Below are 22,226 nucleotides of genomic sequence, written 5' to 3'. Positions count from 1 at the left end.
TGGATGGATGGATGGATTTCTACGTGAATTCGTGACGACACAGAAAATCCTCAAAAATAGGGTATTTGTAGGATTTTTCCCATTGACTTATAATGGGTTTTTTTTCGTAGTTTTTTGCGAATTATGTCGCCATGTTAACCCCAAATCCCACCAAAAGTAATAGCTCCAATGGCGTGAATTTTCTGCACGTTTTGATACCTCATTTGTAGGTGTGCACGCAGCGGTACGAGCCGCGTTAACGGTTACGGAAGAAAAATAAAGATTAAAGAGACACCTTTCTTGGGAGGATAGTAATAGGTTCCTGCCATTGCTTTGCATGGCAGGCCCCAATAACTATGAATAAATCATTAAATAAACTTTGAATAAACCATTCAGGCCTTGGAGTAACAAGAAAAGGTGCATAGAAAACTTATTTATTGCTCATTTTGCGACACACTGATCTACTCTGATGCGGCCAAAGCCAGATACCTGGCATCTTTTCTTGGATGCCAGTTCATCAATGTCGGGGCTCAGGGTTTGAGCTGAGGAAACCTTCATTATCGAACAAAGATGTTCGTCAGTCAGACGTCTCCTGTGAGACGTTTTCGCCATCTTCATTGAGGAGAAAAGTTGCTCACATACCAGTGAGCTATAAACCAGTGTTGTATAGTAACGAAGTAAAAATACTTCACTACTTTACTTAAGTATATTTTGGAGTACTTCATACTTTCCTCGAGTATGAAAATTTTTGATGACTTTCACTTTTACTTCACTATATTTCCGAACTTAATTGCGTACTTTTACTCCGATACATTTTCAATGTGTGGTTTAGTTACTCGTTACAAAAAAGCGAGAGAGAGAAACGCAAGTGTTTTGATCCCACCTACTGATTAGCAAGTAGCAAGCAGGCTACCGAACAAAGTCGGTAGCCTGCTTGCCTGGGCTTGTTCATCACCACCAATAGGATACACCTGTTTCGCTTCTCCCATTAAACACAAAGCAAGTCTCGCAATCAGCAGCGGCCACATGGAGGAGGAGACGGAGACCACAACGACTGCAACTACGTCGGACACGGCTCCAGGGGAACCACCAGCTGGTGATGAGAGCCCATGGCCTTATTTAAACACAATACACTCTTTCGTGGGTGTTAAAGATTCGTCGTACCGCATGCAGTGTATGTTATTCCTGCCCGAAGATGTGGAAATTCTATCTTACAAAAACTTCCCGTCCAACTTGAAGAAACACATCGAGGTAACGTCTTATGAAATGGTTATAATCCTCCTGTGTCAGTAACTATAGCTTGGTCACTAGGCACTACTGTATTGTGAAATCTTGACCATAAATGAACTTTGTTTGGCATTGTTTCAGTTCCACACGTGGTGTATTTAGCTTAGGCTTAATGTTGACTGTAGCAGGCTACCTAGACTCCTCTGTTCAAGGGGGGACAGAAGCCATAGCGATAGCAATTTAGACTAAATTTAACGAATATAGGAAAGGCATGCAAGTTCAAAACCAGGTTTACAGATGCCAATAAGCTGCATTTCCCTCCCAATTCTTTTTTTCTTTTGCATAATGACCAGTTGTGTGCACCACCTACTGACTGTAGCATTGACTGATTCACTGATTTGTGAAGTAGAGTAATTGTAACAGCTCTTTTTCTTCATGTTGGCCGCATTTTCTGTACTATTTATTTTTCTCATTTTCAGCACTGACCTTACTTGAAGGGAAAACTTAAGGCTTACAAAAACTTTGTATTTTCTGTCCTGGAGGGTTTACTAAGAAGCTGGTTCAGTTGTAAAGCAGGTTAAGTTAACCTTGTGCTATAGGTAAAGCACCTAATTTTCTTAACTAAATGATGCCTGCAGGTATATCTATTAGCAGGTTTAATTTTGCCTGCACTTGGTTGTGTACATTATTTTAAGTGTATTTGACAAGTTTACCAAAATATAAAAAATGTCATTCAAACTGCATTTGCTTTGTTTTACTTTTTACTTGTACTTTTCATTACATTACTTGAGTACATCCATTTTTACAGTAATTTCCATACTTAAGTACAAGAAGTTTCAGATACTTTAAGACTTTAACTCAAGTAACATTTCAGTCAGTGACTTCGACTTTTACCAAAGTCATATTTTGGAGAGGTACTTGTACTTTTACTTGACTCTGAGATTTCAGTACTTTATACAACACTGATGTAAACAGATATTCTGTTTCCCTCCTGTCCAGAAAAGTTCTATTTTCTGTCTTTCTTTTTGCCATTTTTTGGTGGGGTAACACAGTGACAGCTGTAGTTTGAGGTCGCAGTGTGGTTTGGGGGAGAGGCACGGGGATGCGGGGTGCGCCGGGGCTTTCAACCGAAGGAGTGCGCAAGAAGACGGATCACCACCTTCCTAATACATCCATGTCCGCTACCATAAGTGTTACTGACACAGAGGAGGAGGCGTGTCTGCCTCTGTCCTGATTGACGCGCCAAAAAACAGCAGAGCATTATGGGATTTGTAGTATAAGCGGTGAATGCAGCATCACAGCGTTGCCACCGTATAATACCGGCGGGCCGGCCGGCTCTAATATTAATTTAAAATTGCCTCGCGGGCCAAATATAATTACACTGCGGGCCAAATTTGGCCCGCGGGCCAGAGTTTGACACCTATGGTCTAAGAGGAGAGACTTTATTTTATAGATGGAAGCTGAATCATTTAAGAATAAAATCTGTTTCCATGGTAGCAGCTTTCCTTGACAGGTCTCTGTATTTCTGTCGGCTACATAATTTCACATGGGTGCACTTTGCGCCACATCCAAGCTTGGATGTTGGATTGAGGATTGTGGAGCAGAGATGGGAGCGAAGCAGAGCAAGCTGCTACTGCTGCTGCATAAGTAATAAGATAGAAGCAAGTCAGAGTTTGCACAGCAGGTTGAGGAAAAGCATCTCCAATTGAAATCTCAAAAGGGCTCATTCACATGCTGTTGATTGGATTGTAGCTACAGCTGCCCTATCGCTTAGTTGATAGAAGCAAGGCTGCATATTTTGCTCTATTGGCCCTTCTGGCCAACGCCAGCATGTGAGGTGGGTGAAGTCTTGCCCAGGGACACAAATGATGAGGGCAGGCAGACCAGGAATCAAACCGGAAATCCACTGACTAGCCTGTAATTCTGTAGTAGTGACTTGCCAGATTGTTATTTTTTTATCAGTGGTTTGATAACTGCTGTTTTTAAAGTAAGGGGAAAAACAAATGAGAGGATTGAGTTTATGATTTGGATCAGAGCAGATGCAATTTCAGGCAGAACTTTCTTAAGTAAAATTGTGAATTGGATATTAAGACAACAGAAGAAGGAGCTAAGGGCGCATGACTGTGATCTGACTAGAATATGTAGCATAATTTGCAGAAGTAGATTTGTCGGAAACATATTTAGGATTTTTTTGAGTATAAACTGATCAGATTGTGGTTTGTTGTTTTAATGACAGTAATTCAAGTTTTACTGGTGCTATTATTTAAGAAATGCCAGTAACTCTTACCCCAATGAGATGCACAGTTTCATTGGGTAATGTTTAACTAATGCATGTTCTAATGCTTTAGTCCTAATATCTTCTCTGTTGATTTTATTTTTAAAGGATTCCAAGAAGCAGAAAGATATATGAAATTGTGTGTGTGCCTGTAACAAGGTGGCTTTTTGTGGCTGGATTTTACAGTGAGGATGAAAAGTTGAGGCAGAGTCAGGTGGAACAGCAGTGGTATATTTTTCTCGCAGCATCAATAAATCATTTCACAGGTGAAACTGCAGCCTTAAATAGTCCCATCTGTGACGGACCAAACTACCTTTAATTCACCAATCTCCACCTATTTAAATAAAATACCTTTTAGTAAATAGAAACATTTCCACTTACTTTTTATAAATATTTTATGTTTTATCATTACACCATAATGAAACACCACAAAACCCATAAACAATCCCCCTGCCCCCACTACTCAATGGCCTCTACTGGAACATTGAAAAGTGGGAGAGGCCATTTTGCCAGGATGCCGGCCCTCCAGGTCCGACTTTGGTCCTGACTTTGGTCTGGACCCCTGGGACAGTATTTGTCCAAACGCCCTGGAGAGGACACAGAAAAGACAGTGAGTCACTTCATATTAGCACTCCACACTTAACAGGTTATGCACAACCATTTGCTCAGTTTTACCCACCAGTAGCTCATTGCTCCGAGTAACAATTATCCTCCCTTCACAGGCAACCACCTCACTTCTCAATGAGGAGCAGCTGTGCAGAGCCCAGAACAAAAGGCTACATGCTAATCACTAAAAATACTCAATAAATACAGTTAAAACTTCTTGTGTGCAAATTGTTATTTATGTGCAAATCTATGCTTAAAGTGCAGTGCTAAATAAAGTGCCTGTTAATAAAGTGCAAAAAGTGATTTAAAAGTGCTATACAGTGATTCAAGTAAAAACAGTAAAAATAGCAATACCCAATAATGGGTATTGCTGTACATTATATTGAAGGGTGTGCATAAGACTGACATGATGCTGTCATAAACATGACATAACACCTGCTGTCATTAAGTGTCATTCGATATATCTAATAGCACTTTTAGAACGAAGTCGACATAGTTAAAAATGTCTTTGTTATGACAACTTAAGGATTTAAGGATTTTTTATTGTCATACCATCTTATTTGTTTGTGGGACAAAATTTGGACTTGGGTCCCAGATGAAGAAATTTAGTAAGACAAATAAAATATAAATACCGTATTTTCCGCACTATAAGGTGCACCACATTATAAGGCGCACCTTCAATGAATGGCCTATTTTAAAACTTTTTTCATATATAAGGCGCACCGCATTATAAGGTGCATAGAATAGATGCTACAGTAGAGGCTGGGGTTACGTTATGCATCCATTAGATGGAGCTGCGCTAAAGGGAATGTCAACAAAATAGTCAGATAGGTCAGTCAAACTTTATTAATAGATTACAAACCAGCGTTCTGAAAACTCCGTTCATTCAATGAACAGCTGTTGCTTCCTCCACTTCCGCACCATTGATTCGTTCATGTTAAATTCTCTCGCTGCTGCTCTATTCCTGTGTTCTACTGCGTGACTGATCGCCTTGAGCTTAAACTCTGCGTCGTAAGCATGTCTCTTAATAGGAGCCATTTTGGGGTCTTTACACAAAACCCAGCGTGCACCGCGCGCTTCTTCTTCTACGGGGGAAAATGAAGTCGGTGGCTACTTTCCCCCGTTTCTTCTTCTACGGGGGAAAATGAAGTCGGCGGCTGCTTTCCCTGTTTCTTCTTCTACGGGGGAAAATGAAGTTGGCGGCTGCTTACCGTATTTGCGAGACCTGTTGTGGCTCAATATTGGTCCATATATAAGGCATACCGGATTATAAGGCACACTGTCGGCTTTTGGGAAAATTGAAGGTTTTTAGGTGCGCCTTATAGTGCGGAAAATACGGTAAGTAAATAATAAAGTAATTTGTGATATTTAGATATGTGTGTGTAAAAATGATTCATGAAATGAAGCTGTATTCGGTGAAGTTTGAGTTCAGCAGTCTGTTGGCTGAAGGGAAGAAACTGTTCCTCAGCCTGGTGGTCTTGCTCTGGATGCTCATCAGCCTCCTGCATGAGGGGAGCAGTTGGAACAGTCTGTGTGCAGGATGGGTGGAGTCCTTCATGATGAGGAGCGCCCTCCATCTGCATCATGCTTTGTAGACGTCTGAGGTGGAAAAAGGCTGCTCCCTACAGTACTCTGTGCAGCCTCTGCAGAGCCATCCTCTCAGCAGCTGTGCAGCTGCTGCGCCACACGGTGATGAAGGTGCAGAGAATGCTCTCCACCACACAGCGATAAAAGCTCCTCAGGACTGAGTTCCCAAGTCCAGCTCTCCTCAGCTTCCTGAGGAAGTTGAGACGCTGGTGGGCCTTCCTGGCCAGACAGGAGGTGTTGGTACTCCAGGTGAGGTCACTGGATATATGCACACCCAAGTACCTGTAGCTGGAGACCACCTCTACAGTTGCTCCTCCGATATACAGTGGCTGAAGAGGATCCTTGTCCCTTCTAATATCCACCACCATCTCCTTGGTCTTCTTCACTTTGATGCAGGGGTTATTTTTCTGCACCACTGCACCAGGTGTTCCACCTCCTCTCTGTATATTGACTCATCACTGTTCATGATGCGTCCCTCTACTGCTGTGTCATCGGCAAACTTCACTATATGACAGCTCGGGTGTCTTGCCGAGCAGTCATGCGCCAGCAGAGTGAAAAGGAGGAAGCTCGGCACGCAGCCTGAGCCAGTGCTGAAGGTGATGGAGACGGTGTTGTTGATCCTGACAGTCTGAGGTCTGTTGGTCAGGGTGTCCACAATCCAGTTCCCCAGTGTGGAACTCAGTCCAAGAGATGCACTGTGGCACACTTGCTGTACATATATTTACATATACATTCTGTTCTGCATTTTGAATCCTTGCAAGGTCTGTTCTAAGCTGCTTTTTATATTGACAGCATGTCATATTTTATTCTTATTTTATCTTGTCTACATTGCTACTCAGTGGTGGATGTTGTGTGTCTTGTCTCTATGCTGCTGTAACTACAAAATAATTTCCCTGCTGGGATGAATAAAGTAATTCTATTCTATTCTATAAGAGAGAAGAGCTTCTGCACCAGGGTCTGTGGGATGATGATGTTTAAGGCTGAGGAGAAATCTGGGATCTCATTAACCTAGGCCAGAGGTGCCCAAAGTTGGTCCTGGAGGACCGCATGTTTTAGTTCTCTCCCTGGTAGTAGTAACAACCTTTTCAGCAGGTCAATGTTCTTCTTAGGCCTCTAATGAGCCATCATTGGATCCAAGTGCGTGAAATCAGGGAGAGAACTAAAACATGCAGGATGTCGGCCCTCCAGGTGTCAGGATCTGTGTTTTCTGTGTTTATTTAGAGTGTTTTGTGTCCTTGAGTCTCTTCGTTGTCCTGTCCTCCCCTTGATTGTTCCCAGGTGTGTCTTGTCTCTGTGATTACCTTCCCGTGTATTTAACTCCACCTGTGTTCCTTGTTCCTCGTCGGGTCCTTGTCAATGTCGTTGTCAATGTTCAGTCTAGTCGTGGTCAGTGTTTCCTTGTGCCTGCTGCTTGTTGCTGGACTTATTTACCATAAAAATCATCATTTATTCATCTTACCTGGGTCCGCTGCGTCTGCCTCACCACCTCTACACACCGCTTCATGACACCAGGAAGTAAAGGGCCTCTGGCCGACAGGGGGCCTAGCCCCAAATGGGTGTGTTACGGTTCACAGACAGCTTGACTTCAACAAAAAGGAAGCCTGGCTACATTGGCAAAACAACTTGGGTAATTATGCAGCATCACTCCAACTACCATGCTTAATTACATTTATGCATAGGAATATTGTACTTGTTCTTAAACAGCCCATTATAATGAGTGGTACCAACCATTTCAGCATTTACTTCTACGTGAGTTAAAAACAAAATTCACTCACTAGCCACTTTATTAGGTACACCTTGCTAGTACCGGGTTGGACACCCTTTTGTCTTAGACTTTTTTTATTGTCATTGTACAAAGACATGTACGCAAGTGTGCCTGTAATTACATGATATACAAACAATAATATATTGCTAAATATATATAATGTAACTTTTGTCTTCAGAACTGCCTTAATCCTTCGTGACATAGATTCATCAAGGTACTGGAAACATTCCTTAGAGTCTGGTCCATATGAATTGCAGCCAGTGCAGTTAGCGAGTGGATGCGCAATCTCAGGCTCAGCTCAGCTCACTGCTGACCAGCTGCGCTTCTGAGCATATGAATGGAAAATTGCAAAATTTAGCGATTTTGAAGAAAAAATAATCAAAATTGGTAAAGCTAAATGAAAAATAAATACTTCATAGTACAAAACACAGGGTGAAAATAGCTATATAAATTATCCTATCATTATATTATTCTTCCATGATGACAGGTAAGGGTCTGCCTCCCCTGACCGCATGTCACTGATTATTTTTATATCTACATATATAGCTATATATACAGTATATATAGCTATATACAATATATACAGTATATATAAATTATGTAGTGACTTTGGTTGGGTGAACAAAAGCCTGCCTAAGATCAGTAGCTGTTAGCGATCAGTAGCATAGAAAGAATAGACGCCTCATGGACCGCTCTTGAATACTGTCGCTGACGAGATTTATAGTGGCCATCTTGGAGCGATCGACTGCTCCACACAGCATTATAAGTTTGACAGGCACAATGACGAATCAGTGCATTTAATCAATCACACCTCACTAAATGCTAAATAGATTTTCACAAATTTTTTTCTGTAAACCTTACTCAAACAGCTATCATAGCTACATTTACAAGGAAATGTTTTTTTTTTAAAGTATTTTTGATTTGAAATGATACATGGTTCAGCATATTTAAATATTTTTGGGGAAAACGGAATAGATTGTGTCATCTAATGTAGCACAAAACCTGAAATTATATTATCCTGGTCCCCATACAGGCCACCATTTTGTTACATTCGGCTTAAAGCAGAACTTACAATACACACAAGGGAGATCTGTCCCAGGAATCAGGTAAGGTATGCTACCCCATTAATTTGTAAACATAAATAAATAAATAAATACCCAATCACTCAATAAGAAATAAGTTGATCCTTAGCAACAATGATTTATTGAAAAAGAATTTCAATACTACGAAATAATAATAGTTATCTTGATAGATCGATAACCACATTCCCTCAAAAAATAATTATGGTCACTCGGTTTGAATCAGCAAAAGACCTAATTAATTAAATGTCCAAAATTTTCCCATCCTTTTTTCAAAGAGATTATTGTCCACAAAGAGTTCCATATCCTCGAAAAATAAACAAAGTCCTGGAAGTATTTCCCCGTTTTGATCCAAAGTCCCGATCCAAAATGAAAAATCCTAACGTCAAAACCCCTCCCAAAAAAGATACGAAAAAAGAGTGGTACCAGCAAAAATCCCCAAAAAGAAAAGTACCGTCCAGATCTCACCGGGAGCGTTTTTCTTTCCCCTCGGTGGCGTCCTCTCGCACTGGCGGCGTCCACTTGCACCGGGCGCCGTTTCCTGGGTGCAAACTCCGATCCAGTTCCTAAAATACTATCTGTGGCACGGGGCGAACTTTGATCGCTGTTTTTTATGTCTTTCCTTTGATTTTTACTAGTTTTAAACGTTCAGACAAGTCAAAACTCCCGCTGCACAGATCCCACGGTGAGCGTCTTCCTCCCCGCTTGCGCCTCCTGTGCAGACGCACACGCCCCTTTTTAATTACTAATTTGTTTCACACACACCTGAAAACATCAGGATTTACCCAAATCAGTTATAAACAGTGGAAATTGGAATACTTTTTAACAATGAAATCACAGCAACTGTTCTACACGACAGGTTGATACATTTACATTTACTTTTAATGTATCTATTCAGAAAAAAACAAACATAGTGGTTATGTTACATCAGTGTAGTGAATCCGTCTCTCCTTAAAGACATTTCCCACTTCTTCCTCACATCATTGTCTTTATGAAACCTTCAAAACAAAAATGGGAGCTATCTTACTTTTGACAGAGTGAAAGAATTACATATAAATAACAGTCTTTGCCACCTTGTGTCGCATAATCTAAATCAATGTTAGGTTAAGTCTCCGTTAGTATTCATAGCGGGGGCTGAATCCCGGTATTACACCAAGCTCTATAGCTAATATTAGCTGGCATTTTGTCAGTGGACATAAATACATTATAGTAATATTTTATTCACAAAAAGTAAACGGTAATATATCTGTCTTACTTGTGAAACGTTATCCCCCGATATCTCACGTCAATAGTCCGTCGATCTGAGCAAAAATATCCGGCAGTGCTGAGGCTTCTTCTGCTGTTTTGGTTTAACCAAGTAGGAGGGACGACCGCTCCAAGATGGCCACCTCAATTCCTGCACCAGAGCAGCCAATGCACTGTCATAATTATATGATGTCTGGCACAGGTTGCTACATTCCATAGTAGGTACACAGGCAAACCCGCGAAAAGGAAACAAACGCACCCATTACAACACTTTCATTCTATTGGCTGAGAGGTTACTAAGCGACTGTGCCAAAAGACGGTTCCACGTTTCGTAAGCGAGCAAAGAGTCCGAGCAGAGACTAAGTGTGAGCGCAAGAAGAAGCTTTGAGGAAAGCGTTACAAGTTTTGAGAAGAAAGACATGAAGTCCTACTTTCAAAGTGAAAATGTAAGCAAAAGTATTAAAAGTTTTGAGAACAAAAGACATGAGATCCTGTTTTCAGACTGAAAATGTGTGCTCTTGGATTATGGCAGGAAAATTCCCCCATACCTTACGAGTACATTGAACTCATTCTCATGTTCAAGAAACCAGTCTGAGATGATTCGTGCTTTATGACATGGTGCATTATCCTGCTGGAAATAGCCATCAAAAGATGGATACACTGTGGTCATAATGGGATGGACATGGTCAGCAACAATACTCAGGTAGACTGTGACGTTGACACAATGCTCAGTTGGTACTTAAGGGCCCAAAGTATGCCAGGAAAATATCACCCACACCACTGCACCACCACCCCCCTGAACCGCTGATACAAGGCAGGATGGATCCATGCTTTCATGTTTCATGGTTTCTCCCTGGTTTAACGTTAAACTCTCCCTGGTTTAACGCCAAATTCCAACCAGACTATCCGAATGTCGCAGCAGAAATAGACTAAAGCAACGTTTTTCCAATCTACTATTGTCGAATTTTGATGAGCCTGTTTGAATTGTAGCCTCAGTTTCCTGTTCCTGACAGGAGTGGCATGTGGTGTGGTCTTCTGCTGTAGACTAAATGCGTTGAGTTTCTGCCATGTAATTGGCTGATTCGACAGTTGCTTAAATGAGCAGTTGGACAGGTGTACTTAAAAAAGTGGCCAGTGACTGTATAATAACAATGTATTTAGTCAAAATTTACTACGGTTGACTCTTGCTTACTAAACTGGCTTCCTGGTTCCTGCTCCAGCAGATCTATGCTATAAGTTGGCGCTGACATACGGACAGAAAAGCAGGTAGAGCAAGGTTCCAATTTTGACAGATAAGGGAGAAATGGTAGGGTAAAGTAGTGATAAGATGTGTGCTGATGTGTGCATCAGACTAAGGGATCATATCACAGCAGGAAGAGTCTATCAGATCCCAGTATGCAAACATGAAGTTCATTTGTGACTTTATTCCCTTTCCAGCTGTTCTGGTTGTGTGAAGACAGACATGTATCTGTTCCTTGTGTTCCATCCTGTTTGGGAATCAAATGTCCTCATAAAGACAGTAAGCTCTAGATCATTGGTGCCCAAAGTTGGTCCTGTAGGGCCTGGAGTTCTCTGGGTCCAATGATGGCTCAATAGAAGGCCTAAGAAGAACATTGACATGCTGAAAAGGTTGTTACTACCAACAAGGAGAGAACTAAAACATGCAAGATGCCGGCCCTCCAGGACCAACTTTGGGCACCACTGCTCTAGACTGTTGACATGTTGGAGAAACTGTGAGATAGATCATTCAAGAATCAGAGAAACTCATTTATCAAACATTCACAGACCTCAAAAATACAAACAAGTCTACTCGAAGGTATTTTGAGTTATTTACAGATTCTGAAAGAGTGGATTCTAAGCATTCCAGTCAAACACATGGAAAAACATAATTCCCTCCAATCTTATAAGTAGTCCTGATGTTGTTGTTTTTTCATTGGTTTCTTTAGCATTTCTTTTGAGTGGTCTTAAGTTCACGTCATGGCACATAAACGATCGCTTATATAAAGTACCTTGCAGTCCACTTGGGGGTGCCAGTGGATAACAGTTTGAGAAACTTCAATAGAGGAATATAAATGAAAATATGATGAGATAGAGTCAATATTTTATTTATAAAGTCAGACATAGTATTTTGCAAAAAAGTTGCCAAAAATGCTTTTAAAAAACCCCAATGTGTGCATTTTCTTTACTTAATAAAAAAATCTATTCATTTTATTATGTAGCATATACTAAAGCATACCATGAAACAAAATTGTGTTTGTATTGCCTGAAGGTTTTTGATGAAGTGCCTTTCTTCAGCATGTAGAGATGAGTAATGTGGTCAGATATTGAATATAAAAGACTGATTTATAGTTCAGATTAGATGGAACTGCGGGTGGTAGAGTGGGAGAATAAGGGGGACGATGAGTAACATTAAGTTTATGTTCTTCTATTCTGTTGTTTATTGAACAGTCCAGACTGACAACAGAAACACCAGGGGCCTCATGCATAAAAGAGTCTGCAGTTTTCACACTAAAACTTGGCATACGGACAAATTTAGAAAAATACGGTGCACAAAAAAATTTGGATGTATGAAGTCATGCGCATGCACGCGGCTGCGCACCTTAGATTTATAAATCCTAATTTGTGGGAAATAGAGCGCAGCTGCTGGTCCGCCCTGTCGCTACCCATAAATACATATGTAAATTAGTATAAATACCCGGAAGTCTGCCAACACATGAAGCAATAACCATGGCAATGTCCTTGTTTGTAGCAGTATGAGTATTTCAGTTTCATCGTTTAAACAATAAAATATTAAAACCATTAAAAAAACATCGGGTTTGATACTTCGTGAATAACTGAATGGAGTCAGATTTCAGTGTATTTAGGTGAGTTTTGACGCTTTGCAGTTGATATTGTTCACAGAAAATGTTTGCGTGTTGCTGCACTTTTTCCCGCCACGGAAAAAGCGTGCACACATTTACATAAACTTTGATGCAAAGTTCATTTTTATACATGCTGACTTGTGCGGAAAATATGGCGTCGCATATTTTTTGTGCGTATGCCGCTTTGTACATGAGGCCCCTGGTGACCAAAAACAAGATTAAATTAGATGTTATCTGTGTGAAATGTAGTGTGTAAACCTGATGTAATACAACATTCAAAGTTTCTGTATTGATCTTCCACTGAATAAATTAGAGATGGACAAAGTAATCTGCAACACCGTACATTAATATAACAAAAAAAAAGACAATGTTAGTGCCATAATATTGTGTATCCCTAGACATGACTGTTCATTCTTATCAAGTTGACTGAACTGGGTGTGCAAACTAAACTGTTGCTCCTCCATTTAAAAAAAGTTCCAGCTAAAAACCTTAACCTCCTTGGAATATTGAAAAAAAAATTAATTAATCATTCTAGTACTTTCAATTATTGTTGTCAGACTTTAAACAACCTGAAAAAGGAATAACTGAGTTTCATAGATAAGAGAGCTGATGATGTTTCTAAATATTTCTGAAAGTCTGCTTAAGGCACTATGCTGTTACTGCCACCAGAAAACTGTCCTGGCGTTTGCACAAGTGTGAAATGCTCCTTTATTTTTCTCAGTCATTTTATGGGAAACAGCTTTAATCTGGTCAAAACATATGGAGGTTAGAAACTTCCAGCTGAAAATGGAAGTTTTAGCTGGAAGCCAAGCAAAATTGGTTTCATTTCTAATTAATTTTTCCTGAATTATCATTGCTGGGAAGATTTCAAGAATATTTAGTGTTTATGATGACATCCTGATGATGACCAAGATGGCGGCGCGTGAACAATGCGAGGCTCAGCGTCTCTCCAGAATCTGCTCTTTAGTGGTTTTTTATCTATTCATAACTGGACTTTTTTTTCAGAATTGCACAGCGTTGCTGCACTACAGCAGACACGAACTTCTGGACCTTTGGAGCTACAATTTTGACTCTATGATCGCCGATCTCCGACTCATCCCAGAGATCTCCAGAACACCGGAGGCTGCTCACTTCTCCCGGCCGGGTGGAAGTGTACGCAGGCCGCGACGAGAACGTAAACAAAGGCGGGGTAAGCGTGGAGGGGTGCAAGCGAGGCTAAAGCTAACACCACACCGGCTCCTTTTACCCAGCATTTTCCTCGCCAATGTCCGTTCTCTGGCTAATAAAATGGATGAGTTACGACTATCCATCACGAGTGACAGACGGATTATGGACTCAAATGTCATGTTTTTCACCGAAACATGGCTAAACAACAGCTGCCCGGACAATGCTATCCAGCTAAGTGGACGCCACACACACCGAGCCGACAGGACAGCAGATGACTCTGGCAAGACCAGAGGCGGAGGTTTGTGCATTTATATTAACAAAGCTTGGTGCACAGACTCTGCTACTACCGAGAGTCACTACTCACACAATGTGGAGTTTTTAATGGTCAAATGCAGACCTTATTACCTCCCAAGGGAATTCACCTCGATCATCCTCACTGCCGTGTACACCCCCCCGGATGCTAATGCCAAGCTAGCCATGAAAGAACTCTATGTGGCTATTAGCAAACACCAAACCAAATACCCCGAGGCTGCTTTTATTGTTGTGGGTGATTTCAATTACTCCAACTTGAAGACAGTTTTTCCCAGATTCCACCAACATGTCTCCTGCCACACCAGAGGAGACAAGACCCTGGACCATGTCTACTCCAGTCTGGCTGGAGCCTACAATGTGACACCCCTCCCCAACATCGGACAATCAGACCATCTCTCCCTGTTCCTCACACCTCTGTACTTACCACTCATCCAACGTGTGAAACCTACCGTGAGGACAGTAAAGGTGTGGCCAGAGGGCTCAGACGCTGTGCTCCAGGACCGGTTCAGGAATACAGATTGGACTATTTTCCACCATACAGACTTGGATCAGTACGCCTCATCTGTACTGAACCATATTTCCACCACCATAGAACGTGTCACCACCTGCAAACGCATTACCATGTACCCCAACCAGAAACCCTGGATGAACCGAGACGTTCGTCTCCTGCTGAAGGCCCGCAACATCGCCTTCAGGTCAGGGGATGCACAGACTTACAGTGCAGCCAGGGCTGAACTGAAGAAGGGAATCAAGAAGGCCAAACACCACTACAAAAGGAAGGTGGAGGATCATTTTTCTAACGCCAACCCCCGACGTATGTGGCAAGGCCTTCAGATTCTCACAGACTACAAGAACCCCAATACCACCCCCGCTTCTACTGATGTCTCCTTCCTCAACGAACTTAACAACTTCTATGCTCGTTTTGAGAAAGGGAATACCACAACTGCAACCAAAGCAGCTACCACCCCAGGCCAACAGCCACTGACTTTCCTCCCCACTGACGTAGGAGCGGCTCTGAGCAGGATTAAATCCCACAAGGCTCCGGGTCCTGATGGCATACCTGGACGTGTCCTCAGAACGTGCTCTGGGGAGCTGGCAGGAGTGCTGACAGACATCTTCAACCTGTCCCTGGCCCGCGCTGTGGTACCGACCTGCTTCAAGTCTACCTCCATCGTCCCAATTCCTAAGAATCCCAACCCAACCAGACTCAATGACTACCGCCCGGTAGCCCTTACCCCCTCATTACCAAGTGCTTGGAGCGGCTGGTCCTAGCACATCTCAGATCCTGTCTCCCCCCCCACACTAGACCCCCACCAATTTGCATACAGACAGAACAGGAGCACAGAGGATGCAGTCTCTATAGCGCTGCACTCTGTCCTTTCTCACCTGGACAGTAAGAACACTTACGCCAGACTGCTGTTCTTAGATTTTAGTTCAGCATTCAACACTGTCATCCCATCACAACTCATTACCAAACTCACAGACCTCGGCATCAGTTCACTCATGTGTAACTGGTTGCTCGACTTCCTGACCATTCGACCTCAACATGTCCGGCTGGACAACCACTTCTCATCCACCATCATCATAAACACCGGAGTGCCACAAGGCTGTGTGATGAGTCCCTTCCTCTACTCCCTCTTCACCTACGACTGCAGACCTGTCCATGGCTCTAACGCCATCATCAAGTTCGCAGACGACACCACAGTGATTGGCCTCATCAGAGATAATGACGAGGCCGCTTACAGGGAGGAGGTAGACCGTCTGGCTGAGTGGTGCGACAAAAACAACCTGCAGCTGAACACGGAGAAGACCAAGGAGCTTATCGTGGACTTCAGGAGGAACGCTGACCTACATCCACCCATCCACATTAAGGGGACAGTGGTGGAGTGTGTGGACACCTTTAAGTTCCTGGGAGTCCACATCTCCGAGGACCTGACTTGGACGACCAGCTGCTCCAAACTCATTAAGAAGGCGCATCAGCGCCTCTTCTTCATGAGGACCCTGAGGAAGAACCACCTGTCCTCAGAGATCCTCACAAACTTCTACCGCTGCACCATTGAGAGCATCCTCACCAACTGTATTACAGCTTGGTACGGGAACTGCTCTGTCTCCGACCGGCAGGCGCTGCAGAGGGTGGTGAAAACTGCCCAGTATATCGCCGGGGCACCGCTCCCTGCCATCAAGGACATCTACAGGAAGCGGTGTTTGAAAAGGGCCGGGAAAATCACAAAGGACTCCACTCACCCAGCACACACACTCTTTTCCCTCCTGCCCTCTGGGAGGCGTTACAGAAGCCTACGGACCAGAACCACCAGGCACCGGAACAGCTTCTTTCCCACAGCTGTCACGCTTTTGAACGCCTCCTGACATAAAACATAAACTATAAGGACTGTACTCCCCTATCCTCTCATACAACAATAACACATGGACTATCCTCACACACACACATCACGGACTGTTTTCTTCACACACACATACAACCTGTACATTTTATCTGCCATTATTTATCTATAATCCATTCCCTAACATTCTTGTATATTCTGTATAATCTGTATAATCTGTGCATATAGCTCCCATATTTATATTTATACACAATATCTATATCTCTTGCTATAACCCCTTATAGTCCATACATACATAGTCTTGTACATCTGTAAATAAATATTTATATCTCGTAGAGCACTTCTGGATAGATGCAAACTACATCTCGTTGCTTGTACTTGTGACAGTGCAATGACAATAAAGTTGAATTCTATTCTATTCTATTCTAAACAATGGTCCAGCTTTTTGTCTTTTGCCAAATAAATGCTTTCTGGGACCTAAGTCTGACTGCGACCCCAATAACTTATAACAAAAGAAATTAAACGACTCCACTCAAATTACCAGCTCTTCACCTGTTGGGGTCTGAAAGCACAGTGCCTCACAAGGTCCTCCTGGTCTGCATCCGCAGAGAAATCTGTGATAGTTCATTAGTCAGTTGCATCTTTCTGATCCAAACCGATCAATTGAACTCTGTGAGCTTTTTACCTTATGCTGGTCTGGGCATGCACTTTTACAAAGATTTTTTGTGTGGTTTCGCTACCCCAAAACAGACAGAGCTTACGTCTGCTGCTCTCCTCCTGAGCGCCGCTCTCCTTCTGGGCGTGGGAAGATAACGTCTTCCAGCTCCATTTGTTAAAATCATAGTGCACAACTAATCCAGTGCTCTGCATTAGTTGTGCTGCGCATTACAGTCTAATTAACTTCTGAGCCTTTATTTATTTCCTCAAGCTAAACGGCTCCTCTGTTTAGACTATAAATGGAAACAGCATTGCATTCTCTTTAATTTTTTATGTTCTTTATCATGTATTGGAGACTGGAATTAGTGGCGCCATTTCAACCAAAGGTTTTGAATGCACTTCTGAATCAGATGCGCTCCAAAGCTTCCTGTCCATAACTCTTCAACATGCTGTCAGCTCCCGGTCAGGCAGACGCATTTAGTTCAGTGTCCATGAGATGATATTTTTTATTGATTAATTTTAGTTGCCTCTGCGATGAGGCAAAGTTTGCGTAAAAACTTTAATGTCTGCCCATGTGTACCAGTCAAGGGTGTGAATTATAACCTGTCAAAATGAAGAAAAGGTTTCAAATACAAAAAGTATTCTGTTAACGTGAACCCTGGTCATAATATATAACATCCTGCTCACCTTCGTCATATGTAACATTGCTTTAACCCAGCAGAGCTGAATTTTTGTCTGTTTTTGATGAGGAACATTGTCTGTGTTTTTGCAGGTCTAACGACTGAGGGTGTTTACCGTGTCAGTGGAAACAAGACAGACCAAGATAACCTTCAGAAACAGTTTGATCAAGGTAAGCTTTGATCTGTCTAGATACTGTATATGCTCACAGTGAAACCTATTTCAGACTCTTTCAGTGACTGAAAACATTTAACAGACTGAAAGTAATTCTAGTTTCTAGTTTACGCTAGTAATTCTAGTTTAAGCTATGCAGTGGTGCAAAAAGAGGGTATGCACTGTATGCAATGCATAGGGACGCTGTACTAAAGGGGGCGCAAAAACGATGTGGGGATTTTTTTTCTAGTCAGGAGGGCCAGGTTTTCGATTTCTCCCCAGACTGACTGAAACAGGGCCACAAGACCCTGTCCAAACTGACGACTCTGATGGCTCAAATTAGCCTCCATTCATCCATTCTTCTATTCTTCTATTGTTCTATTGTACATGTGGTCGTTGACCGTCAGGCCAGAAGGTAGGGATGTGAATAGTCCATGTTGGGGGTGGGTATCTATGATACCTACAACTAGTCAGTTTAGTTTTGAAGCATACATGAAGTGTTTTTGGAGAGATGTGACTTTTTGCAGCTGATCCATGATGTTGTGCTGCATTATCCAGGTCATTTTGCCAAATGTACATAGAGTTTGCAAAACATACAATCTGTTTCAAAAAGTATGCAAAGGTTTTTCTAAAAGAAATGAGTTACCAGGGTACTTAAGGGTACTTAGGCCATTTGGACAATCTCTAGACTGAATAGGAGTGTTGTCTACGTGGACTACCTTCGGCCCTCCTAGTGTTAAGTACTTAACAGCTGTTTGTGTTTGAAATGATCAACAACAGAGGAACAGCACTGATTAGGCGCCCCCCTCCTTGCCAGCCGCTCTCCCCTCCCATACAGGTAGCTTGGGCAGAGTCCCTTCGACAACGCGCTGAGGCGCGTTTTTTTTTTTCTTTTAAATTTGAATTGTAACAACAGGGAGCTAAAGATGGGCGGCAGATAACCCTCCGGGGCACAAAACAGAAAACAGAAGAGGGGGAGGGATAAAGATGTTGGAGAGACAAAGAAAAGCTTTTCAAAGTGGTTGAAAGACAGTAGGTAAGTAATGTCAGTGTATCAACAAGAGAGTTGTAAATATTCAGGTTAGCATAAGCTAGGCTACAATGACAGGTGGTTGTTGTTGTCTCCACCCCGTATTGAACCAATACGGGACACGATTTATTCCGTATTGCTATAAATGTCTGATAGACACACATATCACACACATCTCAACAATAAGCGTAATAATAATGACCAAAAAAAAGACACCGGAAATATTAAGGTCAGCTATATTGTCGTTTAAGGATCTAAACAGGACCCCCCCAAACCACACGAACTCACGCTGTTGTCATGGTTGCCTAGAGACGGACTCTACGCAGCCGCAGTGAGCTGCTATCAGCTCGCGTCTTTTTAAAATATCCACCCGATACTACACCGTTCTTAGAAGCAAAACCTCTGGCAAAAATACAGACGGTAATGGGAAGACACAGGCTAAACAATCACAGTGAAGTTTAACAGGGGCATTTAAAAAAAATGTGTCGGCGATATTCAGCGGCCCACAGTGGGTTGTTTGATATCAGACAGAATGGATCAGGAGAGGAACCGCAGACCCGTCAGAACCTAAAGAACCAGACATCAGTCTCTTCATCCCTCAATCATTTCCTGAGACCGAACAATAATATAAATGGCAATTTAAAGAACAAATCATACAAATAGATTAATAGTGAGTAAATAAATAAATATTGTGAAGAGAACATTAAAAATGTTTGTTAGGATTGTGTAGGAAAAACGTTGATATCTTTTATAAATACAGTGTTTTGTGGTAAATATTATTTTAATATTTTATTAATGTGGGTTGCCAATAGGAACTAGTTCAATAGGAAGTCAGGTTATCCAAACGGATAACCTGACTTCCTATTGAACTATAAGAATAATAGAAAACATGCTAACAAAATGCCTCAGACCTGCAGCCCATAGGCGGTTCTAGACACAGGCTAACAGAAGCGGCTCTTTGGCTCTCTTATATATTAAATGATGAAATACTGCCCTGTTTTTCGTTTCATTCTTTTCTAATTGCCCTGAGGGAAACAATTTATTCACATATATGTACATTTATTATTGATACTTTAATTAAAAATGAGTACAAGTTTATGTCGGGGGAGGAGGTGAGGGGCGCCAATGACATGTTCGCATACACCTCACCAATATGGCTGTGAGAAGTTGAATTTCTAAAGCCATTTCCCAGCCTACAACCCCAGAATGTTGTCCGATTCTAGATTGGGGTTCAAATACCACATAGCCAACATCCTGCCCTCCCCCTCCAGAAAGAAATGACAAGATGGAAATACATATAAGTTAATATCAACCCAGTTTTGTTTATCAGACTGATACTAAGGTTAGTGCCGTAATATCCTGTATCCTGTTGGAGTTCATTCATTTTTGTCTCTATGCTCCACCAGGTTCGTTAACCAGTTTCAGGGCCCGACCAGAACTCCTCAGTGTAAATTATCTTGAGAAATAATGAGATTTGGTTAGATATAAAAACAGGCTTCAATGCCGAAAAATGATCAAATGTTACAAGCCATTCATGTCATACAAATGGAACAGATAGAGTTGCATTCACCATCCAGTGCTGGGCCACACTTGGCTCACCTTGTGGATGGAACCAAGTGAGGCAAGGATTGTAGCACAAGTTCAGCTTTTTATTCTTCTCTGCAATCTGTACTCTCCCTTAAGGTAAAGAGTTGTCTAATCACTTTCAGTCTGTTTACATATGACTGGTGGCAGTCACACATAAACATGGTTACGTAAGCTACAGTGTGTAAGCAGATAGAAGTGGATAAAAAAGATAGAGGAAAACACAGAATCCATAACAATCCCTAGACATGACTGTTTATTATTAGCAGGTCAACTGGACAGGGTGGGCAAACTAAACTGTTGGTCTTCCATTTCAAAAATGAGACTCTGAATCTTAATGTTTTTCAGTGATCTATTCTCTGCAAATCTAGTTGGATGGTTGTATTGTGGTGACCTGTAGTGATGGGTCAGGGACAAACGATTCGGCTCTTAGAGCTGGCTCTTTGAAATGAACGATGGGAACCATCTCCTCCCTGAGAGCCGTTGTCCATTATAAGAGAAGGGCCATACCACACTTTTGTGTGGTGTGCTGCTGTTGATAGAGAAAGTGGGAGAGAGACATTAAGAGAGGGAGCTGTCTCCCTACCGTTTTCCCCTCTACTCTCACTCTTTCAGTGGCTCCGCTGAGCAGAGTCTGCTGTGCTCACAGCATAACTTTGTTTAATTAGCATTGCAGCCTTGTGGCCAATTTCAGGGCCATGCAGAGACCTTTGGAGGGCTTAGGGTTAGCAACAACCAAGAATATTAATCAAGAATATAATATTTAGTTATTTATTTAAAACATGATATTAGTATAAAATCATGCACAAGAACAAGGAATGCAAAAGACACATTTTTTTGTACCACAGTAATCTTAACATGCTTTAAAAGGAGCAGGAAGAAGTACAAAATGTCTGAACTTCTACCCTCTAAACTCATACAATATTTTCATATAGGCCCTCATTAATAAATCACATAAAAAAAATAAAATAAACGGGTTAATTCATTTTCCATTTTATCTGGGTTTGGATATTTCTAAGTATATACATCAATACCCACACAGTCATATGCATTAGCATCAATTTACAACACATATTAGTGCTATCTCTCACCCATATTTCTATATCTTGTGAAAATGACCTCCTTATATTTTCTTTTAAATTGTATTAAATTTTGACTTTATTTTAACTCCTCATTTAACTTGTTCCATAACTTTACCCCATGAATTGAAATACAAAAGCTCTTGTTGTTCGTAAACTACAAATCCTTAAGTTGGAGTAACCCTTTATGTTATATCCCCCTTCTCTTTCATAAAACATGCTCTGTATGAGCTCAGGTAGCAGTTTATTAGATGCCTTAAACATAATTTGAGCAATTTTAAATTACACCAGCTCTTCAAATTTAAGAATTCTAGATTTTAAAAATAATGGGTTTGTCTGCTCATAATAACCAATTTAATCGGATCATCCTATAACATTGTCTTCAAATTTAATCTATGTTTTCCCCGATAGGTATAATGTTGCTGTTGAGGGCTTTCTGCTGAGAGCTGGAGGGCTGTGTTGATCTGATTCTGTAGTTTTTAAACAGACCAGAGGAGAGAAGGTCGCTGGATATGAAGTATGTTATGAAATAAGCAAATTTGTTGCTATTTTACTAAGTAAACTATAAAAATAAATTGCTTTGAATCTTTGTTGAGCCAC

At 41.6% G+C, this 22,226-nt stretch overlaps 1 protein-coding gene across 1 annotated transcript in view; it reads left to right on the top strand.

Annotated features, from left to right (window-relative positions):
* arhgap5 (Rho GTPase activating protein 5) overlaps positions 1–22,226 on the top strand; it is an 86,525-nt gene that overhangs the window by 37,533 nt on the left and 26,766 nt on the right. Inside the window, exon 4 of the mRNA XM_032546814.1 lies at positions 17,875–17,952. Coding sequence (XP_032402705.1) covers positions 17,875–17,952 — 78 coding nt within the window. The remainder of the gene's footprint in view (positions 1–17,874; positions 17,953–22,226) is intronic.

The sequence above is a fragment of the Xiphophorus hellerii genome, chromosome 19 (genome assembly GCF_003331165.1).
Source record: "Xiphophorus hellerii strain 12219 chromosome 19, Xiphophorus_hellerii-4.1, whole genome shotgun sequence".
Classification (NCBI taxonomy): Eukaryota; Metazoa; Chordata; class Actinopteri; order Cyprinodontiformes; family Poeciliidae; genus Xiphophorus; species Xiphophorus hellerii.
The sequence above is the reverse complement of the archived record's forward strand: the minus strand, read 5'-3'. Positions and strand labels throughout refer to the sequence as shown.